The sequence below is a fragment of the Austrofundulus limnaeus genome, unplaced genomic scaffold, assembly GCF_001266775.1.
Source record: "Austrofundulus limnaeus strain Quisiro unplaced genomic scaffold, Austrofundulus_limnaeus-1.0 Scaffold51, whole genome shotgun sequence".
Lineage (NCBI taxonomy): Eukaryota > Metazoa > Chordata > Actinopteri > Cyprinodontiformes > Rivulidae > Austrofundulus > Austrofundulus limnaeus.
In genome coordinates, this window is record NW_013952453.1 from 1812098 (window position 1) to 1829720 (window position 17623).

The 17623-nt window shown below is 38.5% G+C and overlaps 2 protein-coding genes across 3 annotated transcripts in view; one reads left to right on the forward strand and one right to left on the reverse strand.

Annotated features, from left to right (window-relative positions):
* Positions 1–506: 506 nt before the first annotated feature.
* On the reverse strand, positions 507–13573 carry ppp4r1l (protein phosphatase 4, regulatory subunit 1-like). 2 transcript variants are annotated; one of them, XM_014008631.1, is made up of 20 exons: positions 13509–13573; positions 11484–11528; positions 11165–11294; positions 9553–9659; positions 9324–9466; positions 9051–9197; positions 8591–8698; positions 7805–7870; positions 7396–7554; positions 7146–7270; positions 6072–6577; positions 5655–5971; positions 4610–4696; positions 4307–4492; positions 4001–4162; positions 3811–3911; positions 3519–3639; positions 3293–3427; positions 2755–2896; positions 507–2560 (listed from the first exon to the last, which is right to left on the reverse strand). In XM_014008631.1, the coding sequence occupies exons 1-20, from the start codon at positions 13513–13515 to the stop codon at positions 2415–2417; spliced, it is 2940 nt and encodes a 979-aa protein (XP_013864085.1). In that variant the 5' UTR covers positions 13516–13573; the 3' UTR covers positions 507–2414. The 2 variants fall into 2 exon arrangements, with proteins under 2 accessions (XP_013864085.1, XP_013864084.1); XM_014008630.1 differs by having other exon boundaries at positions 13506–13563.
* Positions 13574–14225: 652 nt separating this feature from the next.
* The window catches only part of rab22a (RAB22A, member RAS oncogene family), a 10162-nt gene continuing 6764 nt past the window's right edge, over positions 14226–17623 (forward strand). Inside the window, exons 1-3 of the mRNA XM_014008632.1 lie at positions 14226–14544; positions 15269–15348; positions 16044–16125. Coding sequence (XP_013864086.1) covers positions 14509–14544; positions 15269–15348; positions 16044–16125 — 198 coding nt within the window. The 5' untranslated portion in view covers positions 14226–14508. The remainder of the gene's footprint in view (positions 14545–15268; positions 15349–16043; positions 16126–17623) is intronic.

A 17623-nucleotide genomic window follows, 5' to 3' on the forward strand; every position in this document is an offset into this window, starting at 1 on the left:
GTCTCTTGGAGGAGAGACGAAACGTTTCATTAGAGAAGAACCCGTCCAGAAGACCTATACAATTTTTTTCTTTTTTCACCAGTGTCTGTTCATTTGTCTAGAACATCAGAAAAATCTAAACTTTTGAAGTCAGTCCCTTTCAGGACAGCTACTACAGCTAATTAACCACACAAATGGGGCTGTAACTCAGTCCARTTTACAAATATAGAGCTAAAATTTGACACAGCACATACTTTTAAGTGTGACACCTAATGTCACAAATGTCATTTTCAAGGTTTGACCAAAAAGTCAAAGCCTACTTTCTCAACAGATATTCTTAGTATAAAACTCTGACAATGTTTTTTAAGATCCTACTGATACCATAAACTAATTTTAAGAGTTATACAGCTTCATTAATGACTTAAATATATTTTATATTGAAGATATCACAACAAAATTCTCTGAATAAAACTGGGTTAAAAATGCTCCTCGGATTAGTCCCGTTTTGTCAATATCAATCACACAAGTTTATTTTCATCATTTTAATTACAGAATACTAAAAATAACATTACATAAAATGTCTTTTTAAAAGAAACCATTGAATATTACAAAGGTTGTAAATTTTGTAAAGTTAGGATATAAAATCTTTGAACTGCGGTGCATAATTGGAAAAAAAAAAGAAAAAACTTTCATAAAACGTATATATTAACTGTTCTACTACATTAAAAAAATGAGATGGACACATTGCAGAAAGACGAGATGAGACGACACCGCCATTACTGCGATGAGCTCTCCTTTCCAAGGAAGAAAGACACGAGATGCACAGCACACGCCACAATCAGCTCAAGTTCACAAAATAAGCTCATTAAAATTAAAAAAAAAGAGAGGGGTAAACATTTACAACAGAACAAATGAGCTCAGACGATTGATAGGAAAAAAAAGTGACTTGGTGACTGCTCCCACTGTTCATACACATCTCAACTTAACTGGCCTTGGTTCCATTAACACACCTTTTTATCCACAGGTTCAAGCTGTACAAAAAGTGAAAAAAAAAAAAAGAGAGAAATAGCCTTAAAGTCATTCCACCAAGACAGAAAAACATGATCAGGGTTCCTCCAGTCTGCTAACACAGCCACTACTTTATTCTACTGTACAACTGGTTAGTCAGATCCACTGAAAGTAACCATGGTCATCATTTTAAAATGACGTCAACATTAAGGAAGTGATACAAACTATACACAACAAGGAGGGYGGAGGAGGGGAAACATGCAATACCCAACAGTGTGCTTACTTTCTTTCTTCCTCTTCTCTCTGAGTCACCTTGTATCACTTCGTAATGAGCCCTTGTTTCATTAACACCACAGAATAGTTACGGGGGAATAAATCATCCGAGGACATTCAGAGCATGTTTGAACACAGATGTACCCCCAAACGTGTGACCCACTGGCCGATTACGTCCGAACAGAGGTATTTGATTGGTCTCCTGTCATCTGGGAGACAYACAGTGTCACTTTTTAGACACAAAAAGGGGATGGGGAAGCAATRTTTTTTTAGGACGCTTTTCCAAAATATGTCAAAGATATGGTTTCATTCAAGCTGAGTGGCGGAGTCACCGTTCTTACTGTGCAGCAGCAGTGKTTTTTGTGTCCCGTGAAGAAGAGGTGACAGAATGATTGATATGAAAAGGGCAGGAGGGAAGAGACGAGAAACGAGAGGACATCTCAGAAATAAAAAAAGGTGTCTGAGATGATAAGCATTCAGAAGGAAATGAGGCAAGTGACCAGCAGAGCTACTTGTTTTGGCTGGTCTGTTGCTGAGACAGCTGGAGGTTTTTTTTTTTTTTTTTTCACCCTGGCTCCAGCAGCTGCTGCTTACAGTGTAAGCTTAATAATGCTGTTTAGGTTCAGAAAAGTCCCCCTGAGTTAGTGCACACGCAGACAGGCAGGCCTCACCTGCTTGTTTTAAGAAACCCACAAAAAAGAAGGATTTAGAAAAAAACAAAATCATTTAATATCTATAACAAGCTTAGAATTAGCTTTGGAGAGTGTAAGCCCGTCGTAGGTTTTAGTCTGTGGTGGGGGTGATGTTAGTGAGGAGGAGGAGGGCGGGAAGAGAGTTCAGGCCTAGCGTAGGCAGCCACCCGAGTCCAGCTCATTTTCTAAAAACTCCCCCCCACAAAAGGGGGTTTGCTTGTTTTTGTTGTGTGCGCTTCGTGTTGCCCAACCAGAGACATTTGTTGTCTGAGCATGCATAAATGTTTTATATTGCAATTTGAACATCTGTTGTGACTCTCAGAGAAGTCGGGTCTGCCCGGCAGGCGAGTGGTCGTGAATCTGGTCGGGTGCTGGTGTTGAAGGTAACGCTGACTGTGCGTCAGTCAGTCAGACAGACAGGTGAGACAGGCAGGTAGACTGACAGGATTTGGAAAGATAAGGCTAGATCAGAGCAGCCGTGTCCATCAGGCCTTTGTTTGGGTCCAAGCTGGCAAAGAATCGCACGTCTCGGTCCTTGTCGGACTGCAGAGCCATCACAGTCTCCTCCAGCTCGTCAGAGCAGCCGCAGCCAGGATCCTTAAAGTAAGCTGAACACAAAACTCAAGTCAGTGGGAACGTTTTATAAGTACATACAGGAAGTCCAAACTCAAAACTGTCTAAAAATTAAAAGTCAGCAATAAATGGTTTGTTTGCATCATTAAAAACTGGATGTTTTACAAAAAGTTATTTTCTGTATATACTTRTAATCTAACCAACACACATAATTAAGTTTATAGATTACCTTTCTCCATGACGCTCTGTCGTAAAGCCTTAGCCACCAGTACTCGGACATTAGCCACTGGGTCTGAGGAGAGGCTGAGCAGACTGGGCAAGAGGTGCTGGCTGAACTGATCCATGGGCATGCAGTCTTCTTCAACAACAGCCTACAGGGGGAAAAAACAAAAACAAAACACGAACATAAACAAGAATTCAGTGAAAAAGAATGAATTMAAACCACAAAAATTGACAAACTGAAACAAAAAGAAGTCCATTACAGAATTACAGGAACTGCCCAAGGATGACAGATGACACATTCATATTAGTCACCGACTTGTGCAACACATTTCACAGGCAATATATTCTATATTTTAAGAACTATTACTGAAAAGCAACATTAACATTAGTAGCGATATAAGTTCCAGAAACAAGATCAGTTAGGTGTTTTAACACAAAGCGTCATCACGTATTTATTTTATTATTAGTTCAAAAGTAGCTCAGAAAATGAATCAAAGAGGAATGAAACTATAAAATCAACCCATAAAGTTGATGTGTCAGTTTACCTGGCAGATGAAAGCAAAGGCCTGCCTGCCCACCCACTTAGGACAGTGGCAGAACTTGACGGTGAGCTCGTTGATGAAGTTCAAGCCCAGGTCATCTGCGCCGCATGCGTACAGCTTCTGGAGGATTTCTACCACCTGACAGAAAGCAGAGGTGACGACACGCTAAAATAACTCATCTGACGTCCCCTCCCTCCACCACTCCACGCACTTCCTGTTGTAAACTTACCAGTTTGTACGAGATCCACCTGACTTCTGAGACCTTGTCAGAGCAGAGAGTGAGCGCTATCTGTCTGAGGTAGTCATACACATCGTAGTGGCTGTACAACTCTATGATTAAGATCAGCTGCCTGGGGTAGAACAAACAAGGCAGATTCCAGTGAGTACATTTAGTTGATGGCARTGACAGATAATACAGACGAGCAAATCAAGAAGAGGAAAAACAGATTGAGTAAATGAGCTGAGGCCCTGCAACACTGTACGAGAATTTTGAAACCGAACTGGTGGAAAAGAAAACTTACTCTGCTAGCTCGTATCTGAATCTCCAGTTGCGGCTGTTGTCCGTCACCATGAATTCCTGCAGTTGGTACAAATACTCTCTCCTTTTGTCTGCATGCAGCAGCTGCAGCAAGTACACAACCACACACGCGTCAGCTTRGTTTTCAAACCCAAACCGTTTCAGTCTTTCATGGCATTTGTCTGACAGCTTACCTTCAGAAAGTCATACAGATGCTTGAGCACACCGATGCGAACCTCGTCCAAGTCTTTGAGGAAACCGTTGAAAATGGGCACCAGATCAGCTGCCGTCAACTGGTCCCCCAGGATAACAGCCAGCTCGTGAATGGAGAAGGCCAACGTACGGCGCACCTTCCACTGAGAACGAAAATACGACGGGTCAAAATTACTACAAAAGCAGCCATGGATTCCCAAACGTGTTGTAGCTTCAGCAACAGATGACTACTGAATGTCTAATTTTAGCCAAATAAAATCTAATTCTTRCTACATTGCGTTTCTCACCTGCACATCAGTAGCAAGGGTTTCATACGTGTCCTTCAGGCAATGCCAGTTCTGCCGACCGAGCGTGAGTGCCACACCTGGAAGGCTGAAGGCACAGTGTTTGGCTATTTCTGTGTCCACTGTCTGGGCCCGGGCAGGGTCTGTCATGGAAAGGTACTGATCCAACAGCTGCTGTGGGATCACATTCTGTAGACAGGAAGGCAGARGTTTAATATTAAAAAAGCAGTTTTGATCAACATTCTTAAGAATCTGATGCATTTTAAAATGATTATAAAGATTGTATGTTTATTTTAGCTGACTCACCTGGATTTTAGGCTTCATCTTTGACATTAGGCTGTGAGGACAGTCATCATTTTTCTCCTCTTCAACACTTTCRATGAAGTTAGACTCCTGCAGGACAAAAATAAATAAAAATCAGAAAATTACACAACAAATTAGACCGTCAGATTGCATGCAAAAACACATGAAAAAGATCTTATAGACACAGGAATAAAACCTAGTATTTTATGCAGTAGCAGTTTGTTCAGTTTAAACTTGATGCACAAAACACAGGAAACTGGGCAATCATGGGAAAAACTCAAACTACTCTACAAACTGCCTTGGTTTGATACTGGTTTGGTTTATTACTAAACTTTTTTAATCATTAAATATATAAATACAACACAATACACAATTTTAATTGAGTTTAAATCTTGATAATTAAAAAATATATCACTCTAGATTAACAGAGGAGCTTGATGCTGAGAAGTAAAACAAACGCATCACTTCTTGCCAATTTAAAGTGCCCGTGACACGCATTTTCTTCAAACACAAAAAGTCAAAGAAGTCATCTTTATATTTAAGAAAGTTGGAATAATACACACGATTCAACCTATTTTATCCCATGACTGGCATATTTTCATTTGAACTTGGCTCAGCCAAAGTGAAACAGGAAGTGACATCAAAGGGTAAGTCTTTAACAAAGAAAACTCTCTGGTCTTTATTTATTGAAGCAATATTATTTGAACATCTCTCTGATAGTGACTCAAAATAATCTAAAGAAACATCAGATTCTTCTCCACAGTCTGGGTTGTTGGCCATTTTAGCAAAACTCTGTTCACATGCAGACATTCCCCTTTGACATCACTTCCTGTTACTTCACAGGCAAATATCTCAACAACTGTTCATCTCAGTGACATCAAATTTCTTTTGCAATACTTTCTCTCTGTCCTCTTTCTAAAAATACATTCACRTRTATTACAAACATTTGACGTCACAGGCACTTTAAACTGTATTTCAAATATTAATCCTGCAGCATCGATAACACTGTATGTTAGATAAGACATTAATGACCTACAGAGTCACGTACCAGAACAGGACAGAGTGGAGGAGGCTCCTCATGCTCCTCCAGGGGTTCTGTCTGCGTCTCTTCATCTTCTTGCTCCTGGACTGGGCATGTTTCTGAGGAGGGAGACGTTTCCATTGCTTGCTGCTCCTCTGTGCAGGTTTGCTCCTCTGTGCAGGTTTGCTCGATCTCTGACTGAGGCTCTGCAGCTTGACTCTCTCCTGATGGGCAGTCAGGATCATTTTCAAGCAGCACCTCTGGCTCTTCTTCTGTTGGGCTGCCTTCTGAGGGGCTGTCCAGCTGGGCTGCCCTCAGAGCTGCTGACAATACTTGGACTTGAGCTGGAGGTTAAAATAAAAGTACAAAATATTACACAATCAACTAAAAATGTACAGCACAGCACCAAAACTGTCATCATACGCCCAGGCTCTGTATACTTACCCTGTACATCAGGATCATCAATGTGAGGTTGCAAACAGTCTAAAACCTTCTGGATCTGATCGCTGGTAGCTTTGCCATGGCTGGTATTAGAATCTGAACAATTCTCCTCCTGTTCCTCATCCTTTGCCCCCTTCTCCCCCTCTTTCTCCATTATTTGCACAGATCCCGGACAACTTAACATCTCCAGCTCCTCACTGATGTCTGGTAAAGGAGCTCTCCAATAATTGAAGGAATTAAAGTTCTCATCTGTCTGCTCTGTTTCTTTTGTGTTTCTTGCGTTGTTTGTTGCCGTGGGACTGTTGGTGCTGTCTGTGGTAATGAAGCCGTCTCCAGGACCAGGCGAGTGGTTGTCGTCAAAGTTGTGCGAGTCCTCACAGTCTGCAGTCGACACGTGCTCTGGTGATGGTGTGGCTCGGCCATCCTGGTTGGGGGGCGTGTGGGTGATGGGTCTTTCTTTGTGGCAGCTGCTAATGTCAGAGCAGTTCAAGGGGTTCAAAGAGCAGTTGCTGAAAGGAGAAAATAAATATACAAACACTTTGAGCACATGCTTTTAGGAGTCTATGAAAAAGCATTTTACAAGTTCAACGGTGCATTAGTTTTTAGTAGTAAAAATGTAAATCACTGAGTTAGATCTTTGTGGGAATGTTAACTGAGGGATTTCAAACCACCACTTCAAAAGGTCATAAGATGTACTCTGAGAAATTGCATCAAATTTTTAATTTTTGCAAATTAACGCTTAGAGCAGTAGTGTCCGATTCTGGTCCTTGATGGCCAATATCCTGCATGTTTCTGTTGTTTCTCTGCTCTTCAGTGTGCCTTAAGCTCTGCAGAATAATGTTAATCACTAATTTATTCAAATCATGTGTGTCAAAGCAGAGAAACCTWTAAAACCTGCAGGATAGTGGAACTCAAGAACCAGAATTTTCCACCACTGCTTTGGAGAAACAAAAAAGAGTCCATCCTCACCTTGACAGGTGGATTATTGATGATTTAAAGTTAAAATTTTAGGTGTTGAATCAAATTTTATTTTTATTTATAGAAGTTGGATGAGTCTGATGTGCAGGTTAGCCTCACCTCTCTGATGTACACCTGGGGACCTCTGGAAAGGCACCATCGTCTCTGAAATGAAGGCCTGTGCTGGAGGGGTTGGCGAAGGTGGAGATGAATCGCCCCAAAGACTGAAAGGCAGCCTGTCTCACCTGAAATCAGAGGTGTGTGGYGCCCATTTATTTTACTGTTAAGTCTTACCAAGTTATTCAACAATATATGCAGGAAGCTTTTGTGGCCAGAAGAAAATAAATTTTTTTTAGTTTGTTTGTCTCACCCAGCGGGACTGATCACTGATGAGGTTGATGAACAGGGGTGACAGCTTTGAGCGTCGCACCTCTGGAGAGGTGGAATTTGAGACGGTCATGAAGCACTCAGCACAAGCTTTCCTGATGCCCCAAAGGGTATCTGAGCAAAGGTTGAAGAACTTCGGCATCTACGTTAAAATAATAACAGTCAGTGTTTGAACTGAAGAGGGATTTGTCAACAGCTGGGGAACAAAGGAACTATTGACTTTTGATGGAAAACACATATGACATCATTTTGACCTCATGAGAAATAAAGTCAGCGCAGTGCAGTGGGTACCATGTCACAAACAGGCCTCAGAAAAACACAAACTTGCATGATAAAAAACAAAATTAATTAAAAATAAAATTAAAAAAAGAAAATGTTCTCTGAAGTCTTACCAGTAGTTTTTCTGTGGCCTCCTGACCGACAATAGAGCAAAACTCTCCAAAGTTAGCTGCACACACCTGAAAAATGAGAATGAAATAAAATTACTATATAACAATGTTTTCTTACTAGACATAAACTATGTCTTTATACAGTGAAATATTTGTGACTGACATTAAAGTTTATTAATACATGTATATTTTCATAAAAAAGAGCTAAATTAAAAAAAAATTTAAATGAGAAAATAAATAAATAAATAAAATAAATTAAGAATTGTTCTAAAAATGGAAGAATATTTGTCTTAAAACTGCCGTGAGTTACCTTGTCCATCTACTTAGCCAAATAAAATAATGAACTAACACTGGGTTTTAAAGCAAGGGCTGTATTCTACTTATGGTWCCCGTGTGTGCTAATTATATTCTGTACAATCTAGTAAAAGTAGACTGCAGCCTTCAATAATGCACGTGTGGCTGTGCTACAGTTCAAGTCTAAAACAAATCTTTCGAGAATGTTTCACTAAAATTTGTAGCTCCTGCACCAACTGGCACCAGTTACAGAGCATTAACATTCCACAGGGAGAAACAACAGCTCAGTGTCAGCTAAGCTGATGCGCAGAACCCAGTCGTCGATGACTTGCTTAGTGATTTAATTTAGAGATGGGACGCAATTAAACTTGAGCTCCAGTAAATGCTGTCTCAGCTTTGTTCGCAGATTAAAACAGTTTGTATTCTTAAAGTAATTCTCGACTTTTTGACGGTCTCTTGATGTGGAGATGGGAGGAATGAATTGGGGTTACTTACCTTGCGCACTTGGAAGAGTCTGGCATCGCTGCACAGGTCGCAGAAACGTGGCAGAAGCAGAAGCTCCACGGTGTCTTTGCTCAGCATGGTGACAACTTTACACATGATCTGTTAGAAATAACCCAAGCAGAGCAGGTCAGTACCAGCGAAATCTGACAGGGTCTGAGTTAATGTAACTATGACGCACTTGCATATTAAAATTGAGTTAAATCGAGCTTTTTCACCCTGTGTTGTTAGTATTGTAGGAGGCTGAAAATGAAGGTGTAAAATCTAATTATGGCTGACATTTATGTGTAGCAAAATAAAAAAAGCCAGTAATTAAAATAACTACACTGAAATATTGTACATGTATTTAGTGTATTTGTTTTAAACTTTAAAGTTTAATAATTCAGAAAAAAAGTATTTTGTCACAATAACCCTTTTTTTAATTGAAGATCAATGAGATCAGTGGGTCTCTTACAGCAACTGCCTCAATTTTGTAGTCATCATCACTGCTGGGTTCTGTCAAGTCGAGCAGAACTGGACAAACTTTGGTCTCCATGTCAGCTTTAGAAATGAGGCCTTGCTCCAACAAAACAAGCAGCGCTGCCTGACTCGTCTTCCGAACCTACAAAAAAATAAATAAATAAGGTGGTGGTAAAAAAACAAACATTGAATACTCCAAAATTGCACCAACAAAAATTACTAATTTGACCTGAAATCAAATATAAATAGTGAGGAATGTGAAGCCTACCTGGTTATTTGGGTCAGTGAGATACCGCACGACAATAGGTACTAAGTATCTTGAGAAAGCGGCTGGGAAATTTGGCCGACTCTCGTGCAAAAACATGGCAATGTTGGGAACCTGCTCCATTAGTTCAGCTCGCACCGTGGGCTCTGAGTGCAGACATTAAAGAATACTCTTATTAAAGCAAAATAAAACTGAACAGATGAAAAACAAACACGCAAAAAGAGAAATCTACCTGCATCCTCTGACATTCTGGCAATTGTTTCCATGACACTGGTAAAGTCATTTTCATTGTCACTGAACTCTCGAAGCACATCAAGCAGGCCACGAGCCACGATCTGCCTAGAAAGCAATAGCCTAAGTTAGTAGTTTGCCTGCCAATGACTACAAATGTCAAGCCTACACAGAGTAATGCACAGTACTGACAAAGCTGTCAAGAACATTGTAAACATGTTTGTTGGAAAACRGCAGGAGGGTTTGACTCCTACAAATCTGAATATAAAAAGCATCCAGACAACAAATAAACATGCTTATGTGAAAGCAACAGCTGTAGGACCGCAGAAGCACATAAATAGTAGTATAGCCTTCTGTCTACATGACCTTATTAAAGCTACAGTTTAGTGTTCTTAGGACTGAAGACTTTCTGGATAAAGGGGATTTAAACAACTCTTCTGTCATTTTAGTGTTTTCAACTGAGGAGCTTTGATGTATTTATTTAAAAAGAATTATAGCACAAGACGTGCTCTGCACAGAAAAAACATAATTTATTTTTTACAGGTTTTTTTAGCCAAACTGACAAGTTTCTCCACTATAATTGTTGTGTAATGTAAATGCATCAAAACACCTGGTTAAATTTAGAAGATATTATGATTAACTACAAGCACCTGAAGCTGACTCAGAGAACTCTGTGGTTTTAGAGGAAAATGAAAGTCAAACGTAGACACGGCACCCCCCTCCCCACCCCACTCCACTCCACCCCGCGCGGCTGTGGTCCGCTTGCACACCCGACTCGCATGTGATTAACACTGATTTTTTGCGAAAATTACTGATTTGTTATGCTCATTATACACGAAAATATGTGAAGGGGTTGACATGTGGACTCTGAAGTCCCGGGCCGGTCGGGGCCGCGGTGCACGTGAAGAGGTGCTGTGGCTGCGGTCAAACTGCCTCTCAGCCCTCGCTTTAAAAACAGTCAGATCTGTCGTGGTTTTGTTGTGCTCGTAAATACACGGTGTTACAGGAGAAATGCTGCGAGGTGCTTTTAGAAATATAATATATATAAAATACGACAAAATCCTCGGTGGAAAATAGCTCAGGTGAACACCTCCTGGGAAAACACTCAGCGTTTCCTGGACTGAGTGTCAGTCAGACAGCAGGGCCCGCCCTGCTCTGTTCTGATTGGGTAAAACTTTGACTGTGGTTCTCTTTATTGGGTGAAAGAACCGTAGTTTAATCCTTAGGTGGCTTTAACAAGTTCTTTTTCCTCCCATTCATTTTTACAATGACGAACACCCGCTGATTTTTTCTTGGTTGTCCACCGGACAACTTGGAGGCGGGATCTGGTTGTCCGAAATGAAAATAGGTCGTCTCGGACAACCTAAACAATGGTTATGCCGACCCCTGATGATGTAACTGATATCATACATTTAAAATGTACAATATGCTTTACAAAACTCAAATGAATTGATCTTTATTGTTGTTGCATGGCTTGTATACAATAAACTTAGGAGACCATTCTTAGTTTGGTGCATCTGCAACATCCCTCAAAAACAGTAAAAAATACTCAAAAATTCAAATGTTTAATAAAAAAATGCAGCCTGCCAGCCTGATCACAGGACGCCACTCACCTATTGAACGTATTCTCACTAAAGGCATATTTCTCTAGCCTCCCAAGAGGAGTTAGGTTGTCTTGTCCGGCATCGAGGAAGGCTGTGATGCGGATGCCATCACATTCTGACGAGTAATCATCAAATCCAACTGCAGGAGAGTCAAAAAGAATATTTTACCGCTAGAAAGTGGCTTAATGTTTAAATCGTAGCCATTATGGGTGTTTCACTGTGATGCACACCACTGCGTTCTGACTTTTGTCAATTTTAATTACATTTGATTTGCTGAACACGTGAACTTCGTTGATGCATCTTTGTTGAGAGCAAAATCAGTACTTACAATCATCGAGATCATCATGGCTATCTTCAAAGTATAAAGATAGACCTGCAAGGATAAAGCAATTAGTGGAAGACATAATCATCAACAGACAAATACTGTTTAAACATCATTCAATTTAATTAATTCTTACTTAATATCTTTAGACTAACAGTGGTGTTTGTATTTTATGTCTGTTATGYGTAACAATATTTAAACTGGATTTATTGAAGTGATTTTTCAAAAATAACGCTGATAAAAAAGTAAAAACAAACAGACAAAAAAATAAATAAAATCTGTGTGGTGGCTTCCACGAGAAGAAAAGAGTTGTGGGATGACAGTTTTACTGCCTGACAATTATTAAGAAGGGACAAAGTCTCATTCTAGTAAAACTGACAACAAATCATTGTGTTGTTGTGGATTAATCATGCTGTAAAGCCTCACACACTGAAATCACAGGATCTATGTGTGACTTGTGGCTTTAGTGATGTGTTTTGCTACATGATATTCTTTTCATTTTCAACTGCCAACATAAAGTCTAATCAAAACTGTTGACAAAATTTGATATTACAGCTATATCCTGCTATTGGGATTTTTCAAGTGTTACTCAGCCAACTGGAGTGGTTACATTTTGTTCTGTCATCTATATACAGGATTCCATTGATTGCAGTTTGAAGTTATTTTTACACTTTATATGTCCACCTACTACAGTTTTACCAAATCATTTCTGTCAAGCAGGTTTTTTTTTTTGTTTGTTTGTTTCCCCAGCCCCTTGATTAATTTGAGACTAATTTTGTCAAAATATGACAAATTAAAACTAATGCTCAGTGATTTTAGCTTTTATTCATATTTATGTAAATACATTCTTTCACCTGAATGATTAAAACAGAGAATATTTATAAATAAAACACACAATCAGGATACTTATTTTGTTCGGCTGTGCCAAATTATGAAAACTGTAGTTAAAAAAATACTACTCGTCTTTGCCTAAGAACAGATTCAAAACCACCTGAATCTTTCTGGGCTATGGTTTCTGTGACAAACATTATTGTAGTCTAAAATCTACCTTTAATAAACAATAATGTCATCAAAAATAACATTTGTTGCCATTTATTGTTTATGGATGTAGTGATATATATATATCACAACTTCTACTGTTTCTTTACATTAACTATTACAATGTTTCTGATGTTCTGCTGATAGATACATTGCTACATACATTGCTTTTAGTGCAATAATTTTTATTGTACTATTTATAACTACGTGCTGACGACGCTACTCCTGTTTTTAACAAGACTAAAGGTTCTCGCTTAACTTTACAAGAGTGAAAATAACTTCATAAAACCACTCAGTCCTGAGTATATGACAATGGCTTAGTAAAAGCTAGAGCCCAGAAAGACAGGACAAGGAAGAGAAGCATGTGTTACAGCTGGGAGGGCAAAGGAATTTGCTCCAAATTTTAAAACAACCCCCTCGACATGACAGTCTGGTTCTTATGAGTGAATCGGGAAGCGTTACCAAAACATCAACAACAAAATAATAACAATAAAATAAAAGTCACCCCCAAAACACTACTGCAAAGACAACATATCCGCTTTGTTATGAAGAGGATTTGCTCAGCTTATGGCTGATACTGACTGTGGCTACCCGGCTAACATTAGCTAGGTCAACTCGATAGCCTTTTCCTTGATACATTATCAAAAATTAACCCAACTTCTAGGGTACAATGGCGTTTAAACACGAAACTATTTTGATGGTTTATTGTTATTTAACTTCACAAGATGATAAGTTGTTTTTTATTACTTCCGAAACGAATTATTTCGACACCCCGGGTAGCTTCATATTCCAGGCTAGCCTGTCTCGCTAAGTCGGCTAACACGGTTTGTCCAGCGTTTGACTTGACTCTCATAACTCTACACTTAGCTTGATAATATTGTACAAGTAGTCAAGTTTTTTTGCTGCTCAGTCAGCAACGAGCAGCACAGCATGACTTATAAGTACCAAAAGCTTTAACATATAAAACAAATAAGGTTTAAAAAGTACCACTACCTGCCATCTTGAGTATCGGCTCGGCTGCTCTGCTGGCTGCCGGTGTTGTGCCGAAAAATGTACCCCTTCCGTATAAAGCACCCCCTTGTGGAAAAGACATTTCAATGCATTAAATGAGTAAAACAAGACAAGTTGATCCGTTTTTAATCCAAACAATACACCAAACTACAAATATTCTATAACTGATATATAAATGTTACCTAGAGTCAGAGCTTTATATAACAAGCCAGGTTAGCAGAATATATTCTGCCAAATTATTTCCCCCCTTTGTATCACTGTGTTTGGTATTGTTAGTTTGTGATGGTGTCAGTTAGATTATTATTTAACTTAATAATAATAATAATAATAATAATAATAATAATAATAATAATAATAATAATAATAATAATAATAATAATAATAATAATTAATGTCGGAGGGACCTTTTCACAGTATGGGTGCTTTTTGCGGTACAACACCGTCCGTGCAGTGTGGGCTGTCACCACCGTGCAGCTGTCACCACCGTGCAGCTGTCACTCAAACACGATAGAAAACTACTTCCTGAAGCTTCTTCCTGATGCTACTATTTCAGTGGTAAATTGAATTTTAAAGAACTGCCCAGTATACCCGCTGTTCAGCTCTGGAACAAGCTCGAACTAACTGCATGTAAAACAGAAGTTAGAGGGCTTCTTTGTGTAATTTCCGGGAAAAAAAAAGCCGATACTGTCACGTGACCACACGTCGTAGTTCAAGATGGAGACCTTACGATTTGGTGGTTTTGCTGTTAGCTAGTTAGCTGTCTAAGAAAATGATCATATTTACAAAGACAAACTAGGAGGTGTTTTAACGCTTTTATCAATCGTTTTTGGCTAACTTAAAATGTGCATTTGCCAGCTTTCTATTACGATGACGTGTGTTTAAACACAGACAGACTACCTGAAGCATATTGAAAATTGAAAGCAAAAAACATGAAAGAAAATTGTCAATGATATTTCTTAAACTTATTTCGCAATAATTCGATATGGCTTTAAGAGAGTTAAAAGTTTGTCTCCTGGGGGTAAGTTCGAATTGATTTTTTTTATTTTATTTTACAATGTGTTGCCAACATATTATGCCATCACAGCTAACTGCCCATCTTGGGGCTGAATTGTTACTAATGAACAAGTCTCTATTACATAATTATTATGCGTTTTTAAATTTGCGATATGTTGTTTCACAAAAAACCTGTGGGTCTTAGTGGTATTAACAAAAAGCACGAGTAACGTGACGAGACAAGTCACTATCACATGAATGCATTTCTGAATATTTTACTCAATAGCATCTTACTGTGTATTTTGCTACTTGGGAGCCAATCTTTTACTCTTTAAAAGTTGTCATAATCAATATTGTTTTGGAGGGGGGCCTTTTAAAAATCTTTTTTTTTTTCTTCTGTTCAATCCTCGTACAGACTGTGACAGAAAATTGCAGATGAGTGTACGTCATTTCCCCCTTCACTTCATTTGAGTCAGATAAAGAAACAGGAAGGATATACCGGTAGTCATGCAACATAAATAGCTCATACCAACATTATAAACAGTAATATTTTCCACCAGTAGCATATTAGATTTACACCCCATCCTACTTTTTACATTCTATAAAAAATACAAAAACATTAACACTTTGTTTTTGTTTATTTCTCTATACGTTACAGCTTACATGGCAGGATAGAAGAAAATGCTACAAAAAGAGATCATTGTTTCTGACATTGTTATGAATATGTCCCCTTTGTTTTGTCACTGCAGGATACTGGTGTTGGAAAGTCGAGTATTGTTTGTAGATTTGTGGAGGACAGCTTTGACCCAAACATAAACCCRACAATTGGGTAAGTTCTGTCTGTTTCCTGTGCCGGACTGTCGTTGTTGGTGTTGACAGTGATATCAGTTCACAGAAAGTGAGCTCACATCTTAATACTCTACTGAGTGACTGAAACATAAATTTACAATGGCTCTGTCAAACCTCTGTTGATTTGATTTAAAAAACCCTATTACATGTATAGTGTTATTCCTAGCTTATCTTAGGGTTCTACATTTTTTGTTGTATTAGATGCAAACAAAGTAATTTTTGATTTGTCATATTTCTTACACCATTAGAACCATCAGTTTATTAGATAATGAGCATATATATATATATATATATATATATAAAGTAACTTTATCAGAATGATGAGTACTAACAAGTCCTAGAACTTTTATATACCTTCAAAAAATTACAAAGTGCTTTACAGCCATTTAAAATATAAAATACAATCCAACAAAACATCGTGATGATAAAAGCATTATGAAAAGATCACAATATGCTAAAATAAAGTGAACAGTAGGATCATAAAACAACRTATCTTGCCATTGACATAACAACCACGAATGAATAAAGTAAAAACACCTGAACTAAAGCTCATTAAATATGGTTGGATGGATATATACAATATTACTATAACTCACGACACAAATCACAACATTTTATAAACATCCTGCTTCGACATTTTTTTGCAGTGAAATTTTTGTGTTTGTGTTTCTCCAGGGCGTCCTTTATGACCAAGACAGTGCAATACCAAAAYGACCTGCACAAGTTCCTGATCTGGGACACAGCAGGACAGGAGCGGGTTGGTATTATTTCTGAAGGTTTTCCTCTAACGTTTACTGAGCTGTTTGATTTCGATGTCACTTTGGACTAGGCGGAAGTGTATTTATTATCTATGTATGGTTTTAAAGTGAGCAAGCGTGGCAGTGCCTAAACCAGCCTGTAGGCACGTGACTCCTGCAGTTAKTTATTACTTCTGATAGGGGGCAACCTTTGCCTATCTATAGGTAAAGTCCTSCCATCACAATAATAACTTACTTCTCCTTGTGCTTTTGTGTTAGTTCTCAATTCCCATTATGTGATACATAATGAAATGTAATGTAGCTGTTTTTTCCTTTTTTAGTAAATCAATTTTATTTAGTCTTGAAAGATGAACAAACAAATCTATTGCGATTTATCCTTTCTGTCCCCTTGAATTTTTGGGTTGTGTGTCCTTTCTGTCTTTCTGCATGACACTTTTACATTTCAGGCACAAATTCAGGTTTTCGTTTGTGATGTTTTGTGTTTCTGAATATTGTTCCTCACAAAGACATGACAGTTTTTGTTTTATTCCTGTTTAACTGTAAATGTGTTTAAATTAATATTCCATATCATTTTCATAAGAAAGTACACAACACAAAAGAAAAAGACACGTGTTGTTAGTCACCTTTATATTCAGTGAAATTGACACCAGTCCCCAGGCATTTATAGTGCAAAGATGGACTTTCTCCTTTGACTCACAAACAACAGCCCACATTTCTGTGTCCTACATATCCACTTCACTTCCCTTTTTTTTTCCTGTGCAGACTTCCCTTTCTCGTGTTTAATCTTCTGCTATTGTAATGTCACATCCCTGCTGCCGTTTTCTCCAGAGAGGTCAGATAAGATGCTGCTTGACATTTATCCTTTGTCTCCCTGGAGGCTTTACTGTTTAAGGGGACATCCATACAGCCCTGTTTAAGACAAGACAGGGCGATAAACTCAAACTGTCTCACATCATTGACGCGCTCTATTGAAATYTCAACAGAGAGCCACTTCACTTCAGAATGTCCCTGGCTTTTCTTTTGTGTGTGCAATTTTTTTGCTGTTTTATTCCCACTATTCCATTTTTTAATACATGTGGCCTTCCACTCTCCAAAGTAGTTCACGTCTTTGACTGTAAAAAAGGAAATGCACCATGTGCCTTTATGGATTTTTCCCACAGCATTTGTTGTGGTATTTTGAGCCTTTCTGTTTCTTGTTTTCTAATCTGTTTGAAGCTTTGGCATATCAGAATCCAAAGTRGAATATGAAACTGGCTAAGAAACAAAAATATAGAAACACAAGYAGAAWTGAAACTCCTGAAGAGRTCTTATCAGGGTTCCCAYGGRTCCTTGAAATCCTTGAACGTTTGTGAATTTGTAAAAAGGATTTCAAGGCCCTGGAAAGTTTGTGAAAACAGCCAAAAATTACACTAGTCCTTGAAAGTCCTTGAATTTTTTTGGGGGGATTGAAGTTATCTATATACACGACTGATTTTCATCATCTGTAAAAAAATAAAT